We start from the raw sequence: 10256 nt of genomic DNA, 5'->3' as shown, positions 1-10256 counted from the left end.
CAGAATTTGTTTTAATTGAGAAAATTTTTCGTGTTTTAAATTAACTCATGTTATAATATGTCTAATAATTTAGTAATACTCTATCTTAGGTTCATCAAAATTCAACGTCGTCGCTAGTTCGTGGATTAATTAGTTATACTAATTCAAATTGTGTTATCGAAAGTTTAGGACACTTACCGTTTTTTAATTGGGTTTTAACAATGATGGATTAGAAGTCAATAATATATAATAGCCTGTTTGCTGGGTTAGATGAGATTAGGCTATAGTTATAGAACTGGATTGGCAGAGAGATGTAAAATAGGACTTGTAATTCATATATAAAAATATGTTAGATAACTCATTTTATTGGAAATTTATAACTCATCATGCCCAATTCTGTTCTCTCACGTTTTGAAGCAACAAACAAAGGATTGCATCAAGTTCATTTTAATTGATAAATCTAAGAGAGTGATTATGTATCCATTGAGTGGTGCTATTAAGAGATGGCCCATTGAGATTCGTGAACTATGTTCCAAATGAGTTGACATTGACTATAATGACTGCGGCAATTGTATCGAACCATCGTCCGAGAACAGGCGGAGGGGAAATTAGTTTCCGTATGCTTGTAGCTCTCTATAAATACCATACAAATTATATGCTTGATCTGCAAGACATAACAAAAGCAAAAAACAAGTGTGTGCACCTAAGTACTGTTAGTGTGTGAGTATCTAAAAACACAATATCGCATGGATTCTCAAGAAATTTTGGTTAAGAATCTGGTAATGAAAGTTAAACAAGAATTGTTTTCGCCGGATGTTGATCTTGTTTCTCTTGGTCCTCCTTCTCCTTACGACATTGCGTGGCTGTCGATGATTCCGAATCCTCACCGAGGATCGGATGAACCCTTGTTCAAAGGATGCTTGGACTGGGTGCTTCAACACCAAACCACACGAGGCTTTTGGGGAGATGATGACCATGTTCCAACCATAGAGTCACTCACTTCAACTCTTGCTTGCATTGTTGCACTTGCCATATGGGATGTTGGCCATGATGCCATTCAGAAAGGTACGTAAAAAAAAAAAGTAAATGATCAAATTTCGCAAACCCTGGAAAAATTTACCGTCGGAAATACCCGTTTATGCATTTGAAATAATTGGTTGTTGCAATTTTTTCTTATGTTTATTGTTTAGGGCTAGCATTCATCCATGCAACCACAGAGAAGCTACTGGAAGAGCAAAATAATTCTTTTCTTGAGTGGTTTGTCATTGTTTTCCCAGCAATGGTGGAACTTGCAGAGAGCAAAGGACTGCATGTTCATTTTTCTCATGGTTCAACAGCGCTGGTAGAACAAGTCTTCCAAAAGAGACAACAAATATTCCAAATGCATAGGTATATATAATTTTTAGTTTTTATAATTTATTTAGAAATAATGAGAAAATATAAGAAAGAAATTAGGGATGAATAAGGATAGAGGATTGATGGCCGGTAGAACATGGAAGAAATACACATTAAATGATACACAACATACAAACTAAAAACTGAAAACAATTTTATCGTAGATTTTCTTTTTAATTTTTGTTTTCACTTTCTATTGCATTACATGTGCATTTCTCCCTCCTCCCACAGTACTCAAGCTTATTGAATCTAGTTTTTGTCGAAATACTTATCAAATCGACCGTAGTTAAATATTTAATCTAGATTTTGTTGGGGCAGGTTGGTGCAAAGTGGTGATCAGCAACAGTACTATTCACTAGAACTCATGCAATACTTGGAAGCTTTGCCTGAATCATATGATATTAACCTCAATGAGACTCTACTATTATGCCAAGGTGAGGAAGATGGGCTGTTAATCCAATCCCCATCAGCTATTGCATATGCTTTTATGAGGACAGGACGCAAGGAGTTTTTGTCCAAATTGAATTCTATTGTCCAAAAATGCGGGTTCTCGGGTACGTAGGACATACATGCATGCATTTCAACTCCATCCATTGCCCAAAATTTCCCAATAATGTTTATGTTTTGTTTTTTTCTTCCTATGATGTGATTGCTGGTCTACGATGCGTAGTCTGCCGTCACCTGTACAAATTTCATAAGACTTTAAGACCTGGTTTGGTATTGATGTGCTTTGAAAACCAGGTCTTAAAGTCTTAAGGTCTTAGACCTGGTTTGGTACTGAGGTGATTCTGAAAAAAGCTGCTATCAAAAAAAGCTGGGAGCTGTTTTTGTGTTTGGTAAACACTCAGCTTCAGCTTTTTTTCACAGTTTTGGATGAAAAAAAAGCCAAAAACAATAAGCTGCAAAACCCAGCTTTGAAAAACCGGCTTTTTTTCACATCTGTTTTACATAAAAGTTTACCAAACACTCTAATACTGTTTTTTTTTTCAAAAGCACTTTTACAAAAAAGTTTACCAAACATTTTGCTGCTTTATTTCACAGCTGCTTATTCTCACAGCACAGCAGAAGCAGTTTTTTTTCAAAGCAGAGCAATACTAAACCAGCCCTTAACTATATATACACACACACGAGATATGTCTGAGTATACTATATTATTCTTTCAACTGTTAAACTGTTACGGAAAATATAAAAATAAAGATCTAACATTTAAAAATTAAAATTATCGTACACTTGGTAGCATTGTAGAATTTTTCATATACATTGTACCAAAAAAAAAAAAAAATCATTAAATGACAAGATAACCAAGCAAGTGGATTGTAACTTAGTTGGTTAAGAGACATTTGTCCTTGCACCCAAAGTCTAGTCTTCGAATACCCCTCTCCGTATTTACAAATAAAGTAGATTATTTTAGCATCTATAAAAAAATGACTAATTAACCACATGAAATCAAAGAGTGAGACAACTCTGTTATACGTGTACAGTTCCTGCGATCTACCCCATGGATGAAAACCTTCTAAGGGTTTGTCTTGTTAATCGGACTGAGAGGCTGGGACTGGCAGAGCATTTCATGGCAGAGATAACAAGTATGCTGGGACAAGTTTACAGGTGACGACCTAATATTCATCATTAAGCAATATACGCACACGATTAATCTGGTTAATTAATTAATTTTTTTTTAAAAAAAAAAACAGAAGTTACATCAGTTGCGAAGAGCCAAAGAGCAAGGAAAAGCATGCCATGCCGCTACAACTATATAAAGATTCACTCGCGTTTCGTCTTCTCAGACTTCACGGTTATATAGTATCTCCTCGTAAGGATCAATTAATGCTTAATTGCTGATATGTACATGCTTTCAGATTATAATATTTGTGATGACTTGAAACCTGGTTGTTTCTAGTCTCGTTATGATGTTGTAACTCTGTTGTGACACTCTAGGCATACGTTGTATAATTTTATATATATCATATTGTTTATCAATAAAAAAATCAGTTTATTTATTAATTTACATACCAAAATTTGTTAATATTTGCAGGGAAGTTCTGCTGGTTCCTTCATGATGAAGATATGATGGTGTACATAGAAGAGCACCATGAAACTTTTCTGAGTGCCATGTATAATGTATACAGGGCGGCTGATGTGACCTTTACAGGAGAAAGTGAGCTTGAGGATGTTAAGGAATTCTCTAAAAGAATACTAGAAAAGGAAACAATAAAAGATTCTAAGAATCTGGTCGGGCCTTCTAGTATGAATGGCTTGCAAGACCAGGTATACATATATTCAGAATAAATATAATAAAAATTGCAATAAGAAAATATATTCAATCATTATAATTAGTTATTTAATGATCATCTCCTAATTAATTTTGTTGCGTATCTCCCTTGAGTAGATTACGCATGAAATCAGTATTCCATGGCTTGCTCGGTTGGATCATCTGGAGCACAGGAAGTTCATTGAGACGAAAGAGCCTGTTGGTCCATGGATAGGAAAAGGCTTATCCTGCAGGTAATTAAATTAATTCTAATTAATTGAATAGATTAAGGCAGTCAAATCTGGGATTAAGCAGTTTAATTTATTAATACCTTGCAGATTATCATGTCAAAGCAATGCCATGCTGCTACAACTTGCTATGGAGAACTATACACTACGGCAGTCCATATTCAGAAATGAATTAAAGGAGTTAGAAAGGTTCGTACTCACTCTCTACACTTTCACTAAAGAATTTCCATTTTTTAAAATTGTAATACTGGAATTACTTAACCATGAAAACCTTTTTCTTTTTCTGTTGTGGGTGAAAAATTAATCATGCAGGTGGTCAAAGGACACTGGTCTTGTTGACATGGGGTTTGCTCGACAGAAAACCGAGTACTGTTATTTTGCAGTTGCTTCAACAGCATCACATTCTTCACTGTCATATGTACGGCTCGTAGTTGTGAAAGCCGCAGTCCTTGTTACAGTTGCTGATGATTTTTTTGACAAGGAAGGTTCGATGAATGAATTGGAAGCTCTTGCCAATGCCGTAGAGAGGTATAATATATTAACGTATGATTATTGTGTGCATGGGTTATGTGTTGAATCTTACATGCATGTTCTAAGACCGAAATATATAATCCACGTGTAGAAATTTAAAGTAACTCTTGTTATTATTTTAACTAATTAAATGTGTACATCGTACAGATGGCAGGAAAAAGGACTAGAAGGACATGGAAAAGCTATATTCAAGGCTCTAAAACATTTTATTGATGACATTTCTTGGCAATTCTTCCAACAAAATGGATATGACATAAAGAGTTATCTTCAGGATCTAGTAAGATTTTTGGTAAAATAATTTAGTTGAAATAATTGTAAAAAAAAAAAAAAAAAGTGTTACTTATTCTTCTTTTTACTCTTTGCCAAATGAATTTAGTGGCATCAAACATTTGTAAGCTGGTTAAAGGAAGCAGAATGGAGCAGAAATGGGCATCCCTTGTCAATTGTTGAGTACCTCCAAGTAGCCACAAGCTCCATTGCTTCACAGACTATTGTTCTTACAGCTGCTCTTCTGCTTGACACACCTCCAGAATTAGAGATCCTAAAGTCCCCTCAAAGTCATCCACTTACAAATTCACTTATGCTTTTGACGCGGTTTTTGAACGAAATTCAAAGCTATCAGGTATAGGAAGAGATATTTTTTATTGCAACTATCACACTGCCATACAATATTATTAATGTACTTATTATAATAGTAGTAAAAGACTAGATTGTTATATTAGGAGCCAGAGTATATCTTTAATAAAACATGCTTTGAAAAAAAAAATACGCGTAAATAGATTAATGAAAACTTCACATAGTGGTGGGATAATTAGACTGAAATATCCCTCGGACGAGAAATTCATAATGACCACGTTCTTGATTAGTTGTCACCATGTTAATTAGTATAATCTTAACTAATGGGGAAAACTGAATTTAATAATTTCATTGCAGAAGGAGCAAGAGGAGGGGAAGCCAAACCTTGTTCTGCTACACATGAAGGGAAATCCCAATTCGGGGGCTGAAGAATCAATTGGGATTATACAGAAGGTATTGGATGAAAAGAAGAAAGAGTTTCTAGAACAGGCTCTGGTGAATAATGGCATCAATGCGGATGATATGCCAAGGGCATGCAAAAAACTCCATCTCTCCTGCCTCAAAGCCTTTCATATGTTTTTCAATTCTACAAATGCATATGACTCCCCAACAGAATTGCTTGCGGACATCAACAAAGCGATTTATGATCCTTTGAGAATGGATGCACAAGGAATATTAAAGAAGGATAAACCTAAAAGCTTGGCTAGCTATGGAAAATCCCTGACTACTTGTGTTGTGAAAGTCCAAGGGAACTTAAGGAAAGAATTTGTGGCCAAACCTTACTTTGGATATGAGGTCTTGTCACTTAAGCTGAGAAAACCAACTACTTTACGAGATTTCGGAATTCCAAGGTTTGCATCTATTCCGGCTACTGGGGTAACACTCTTCCTTTAGCTTCATGCACTCGTCATGTTAGTGCAGAAATAAATTATAAATTATTTACTTTGTAAAGCAGATGAATAAAAAGATAAGAGTGAAAAAGTCTAGTTAGTCACCTTAATTGAGTGAATCTTATATTGATGAGAGGATAGACTTTGAATGAGCTTATAAATAAGTTGGATTACTTCCAATCTCCATGTTGCCAATTAGTTTTATGGTGGAGCTTATTATATTTGGCAAATGCTGCATATACATGGTTTTGTTGATGTATAATGATGTTTATGAGTGGAATTGTACCTCTTATATAAAAAAATTTAAAAAAATGTCTTTAGAGTGGAGTTCCATAGAGTATTGTACATATTATTTTGCTTGCTTCCCCTTTTTCCTAGCAAACTATTATTGGTATTCTAAAATTTTAGTGGTGCACTCTTCTTAAGATTATCTTTCATTTTAAATGTAGAAAGTTAATTTAGAGTGCACAATTAGATTATTGGAGTACCTATAACAATTCCCTAAAAGTAAATCAATTAGGAAGATAACTTGTAACATATTTTTAAATCTTGTTTTACATACCAACCAGATTTCATCTTAAATGAAGGCTCTCTAGGTAGATATATAATAAAGCAACTTAAAGCCTGATTTTGTTATTAATAAAGCACCTTAAAGTGCCTTCGCCCACTCAATATATTTAACAAGTAATCTAATCAGGGTCTAAGTTTCACAAGCAAAAGATTGCTCAACATATAATTTCTTCGAATTTCCATATGGCTAACACAATCACATGTCTCTTTCTGTACATCCCATCATCAACTCTATCACTACCTAGAGTGACCATGGAAAAACAAGGGTTGAGCATTAAGCTAATCCACCACGATTCCCCGGAATCACCCTTCTACCAACCCAACCTCACTCGATCAGAAAGAACTCGAAAACTCATTCTCCTAATTAACCAAAGCGCGCGCCAACTACTTCCGCCAGGGTTTGCAAGCCGCCAAGCACAATTATTCTTCCAATGCTGTGCGTCAAATAGTTGGTCATCAAATGGAAACTACATACATTGCCAAACTAAGCATTGACACATTCAAGAAGTCATCACCTATATCTTACTATTGGATATAGATGACATGTACACTTGTGCCACATCAATATGTGCCACGTGATTAGAAGCTTACAGGATAAGCTAAGCGGATGTAAACAGAATGTATAAAAGGGATTTTCCCTCTCTTATTGTAATGTACTGTTGCATTTTCTGAGAAATACAAGTTGTCTTCTTTTTGATCATCTGCATTTCTTCTTTCTGCAAGATTGATCTTATTGTTAATATGGTATCTTAGAGCCACTCTGCTTGCGTGATGGGTTCTGGTGAATTTTTTTTCCGCTGTGGTGTTCTTCGAGGTTTGGTGGTGTCTCTCCTCGTCTTCAGTCTTCAGGTAAATTGTAAATTTTGGGAATTTTTTTTCGGATCTTGTTTCTTTCTTCAAGATTATAGTAGTAGCTTGTCTGAATTCAAGGCCGATGCCTAGACAGCTTGATTGATTAGATCATTTCAGATTGTATGCTATTGAAGCATTCTTGAAGGCTGATGCCAATTTACATGATTTCTGTGATGAATTAAGGTTGATAGCCAGTTGTTCATGCAGTATTGTTAGTTGAATGTTCTTCTTTGTGATGAATTATGGTCGATAACCAGTTGTTCATTCAGTATTGTTAGTAATACTAATTTTAGTATTTCAAATGATTCGAGACATGTTGACCAAAAGTCAACTCTTGGTCAAAGGTGGGGTCAACAACCCTACGTAATTCGATCACCGCCCATCGGATTTTTGATTCGTAACTTCCTAAGGTCCTCATTATGCTCATAGAAGGACATACTAAAATTGCATCGCAATCTGACGGTCAGATCTTCGACATTCACAATTTCAAGTGACTATCAACAATTGGTTTTACAAACTTAGAAATTCAATTCGGGAATATCCGTACGTCAGATGCCCAATCTGTAAGTTGCTATGGTCCTCAAATATTATGTACTATAATGTATTAAAGTTTGGTGACGATCCAACGGTCGGATAGTTGAATCATAAAACGATCAAGTGGCGTAATATTCAATACTAGGTTCAAACTATCGAACCACATCAAATAGATATCAAATATGAAATCATGACATCGAATTTAACTTAAAAAGGCAACGTCGGGCCACTGGCCATGTGAAATCCCGTTCCCAGATTTCACTATTTAAAATTACGTATTTTCGTATTATTAATTACAACGAGTTTATATTTGTGGCGCTTAATATTTTTTTAGTAAAATGATGAAAACACCCTTAATGAACTAAACGGAATTTTCGCGGACGTTTGATCCTTCCATAATTTTCCAGTTTTTTTTTACATATTTGGATAGTACGTGTCGATACGAACGCGTGGCCGCAAACGGTTTGTAATTTAAAGTTATAACAAATGAGTTATTAACGAACGAAGTTAAGGGCAAAGTGGTAATTTAATTATTAATCTGGAAGGCTCCATATTTATTGGAGAGTTGATATGATGCCACGTTTGTGGCTGTGATGAAAAGGAAAGGAGAAAAAAATGAGGGAGGGAGCTACCCAATCAGAGGAAAGATGAGGGAAGGAAAGGAAAAAGGTGAATGGCACGCAAAAACTAGACCTTTTCCCCTGGACCCGTTAGGGCATCTCCAACCGAAGGTTCCAGAAGGCCAGAGGGCCGAAAATAGCCCGAAAACCATCTCCAACCAAGGGCTAGCCTGGAGGGTTTGTGGAATCTGAGAGGGCCCCACGGAATCTGAAAGGGCCAAAGGGCTGGCCAGAAAAAACATTAACTATGTCGGTTATAACCGATAGGAAATTCAAATGCAACGGCTAGCTGACGTCAGCTAGCTGTTGCATTTGAATTTTTTTTTTTTTTACAGTTTTATTATTATTTTTTCTTTACAAAATTTTTCCTATAACTTCTATTTTTCATATTTTTTTTAAATTCTTTTTTTTTCCTATAACTTTTATTTTACAAAATTTGTTTCATAATTTTTTTAAATTCTATTTTTTTTCCCATAACTTCTATTTCACAAAAATTGTTTCATATTTTTTTTAAATTATATTTTTTTCCTACAACTTCTATTTCACAAAATTTGTTTCATATTTTTTTTAATTATATTTTTTTTCCTATAACTTCTATTTCACAAAATTTGTTTCATATATTTTTTTTAAAGTATAATTTTTTACTATAACTTCCTAAGCCATTATACAACATGAAATTAAATTAAATAACATGAAACAACATTAAATAACATTAACCAACATACAAATTATACAACATAAAAAAAATATTTAACAACATGAAACTTAAACAACATTTTTAAAAACATTTAACAACATAAAACTTAAACGCCTACTCCATGCTTCTTTTGGCCCAAAGATGTGCAACAAGATCCTGTTGTAAGTACTTATTTGTGGCACGAGAACGTATCATTTTATAGTGCCTCATGTACTCATTTATAAAGATACTACCAGTTCTTGGATTGAAAGACAAATTAGGCCCATCGTATATCTTTGCACGAGCCCTTCTTAACCTATTAATCTTCTTGCTAGTCATCGGACTCTCCATCAATATACCAATCTTGCTTATCCTCCACTATCATATTGTGTAATATGATGCAAGATGTCATGATGGAGTCCAAATTTTCTCGACTCCACCCTCTTGTCGGTTCACTGATGATCTTCTATTGTGCTTGTAGAATACCGAAAGCTCTCTCAACATCTTTCCGGTATGCCTCTTGGTGTAAGGTAAACAACTTTTCTGCGTCATTCCTAGGGTTTGGAATTGCTTGGACAAGTGTCTCCCACTTTGGGTAGATGTTATCTGCCAAGTAATACCCACGGTCTTCAGCTTTGCGAATGAGCCGATTCAGATCTTCTTGATTTGGCTTGTAGAGGTACTCGTCTTTGTAAACCTGAACAATTGTGTCACATAATTGTTCAAGAGTATAAAGGCATGTAGACTCAAACAAACAATGGGTTTCATTAATTGAATCAGTTGGGGAGCCATAAGCCACCATTTGGAGTGCAACAGTAACCTTCTGATGAGGTGAGAAACCAGGGCGGCCTGCTCTGTCCCGCTTCTGTCGAAAGTATGGATTGATCTGCTGGACATCATAAAGTAAACGCTCGAAGACATAACGCCTCATCCGAAAGCGACGTTTGTAATCCTCTTCTGTGTACACCGAGTTAGGGTTGAAGTAATTGTTCATCAGATTGGCATGCGTCATCGCTCTGTTTCGTGGTTTGTAAGAGCGACCAGCAACAGAGCCATCCCATTGAGGTTATTCCTTAGTTGGTTGACATACCATGGCCGCAACCATGGCTGCTGCTCTATTTTGTTTGTTGCACCTTA

General features: G+C 35.4%; 1 protein-coding gene across 1 annotated transcript; it reads left to right on the top strand.

Moving 5' to 3' along the window:
- Window positions 1–738: 738 nt before the first annotated feature.
- On the top strand, window positions 739–6188 carry LOC137749352 (S-linalool synthase-like). The gene is made up of 12 exons (XM_088689870.1): window positions 739–1044; window positions 1170–1368; window positions 1693–1928; window positions 2856–2979; window positions 3066–3184; window positions 3407–3639; window positions 3761–3876; window positions 3961–4059; window positions 4183–4398; window positions 4549–4678; window positions 4778–5023; window positions 5335–6188. The coding sequence occupies exons 1-12, from the start codon at window positions 762–764 to the stop codon at window positions 5869–5871; spliced, it is 2538 nt and encodes an 845-aa protein (XP_088545996.1). The 5' UTR covers window positions 739–761; the 3' UTR covers window positions 5872–6188.
- The last annotated feature ends 4068 nt before the right edge of the window (window positions 6189–10256 follow it).

The sequence above is a fragment of the Pyrus communis genome, chromosome 17 (assembly GCF_041283825.1).
Source record: "Pyrus communis isolate YQ-2024b chromosome 17, ASM4128382v1, whole genome shotgun sequence".
NCBI lineage: Eukaryota > Viridiplantae > Streptophyta > Magnoliopsida > Rosales > Rosaceae > Pyrus > Pyrus communis.
Note: the sequence above shows the minus strand (reverse complement) of the source record. Positions and strands in the feature narration are given on the sequence as shown.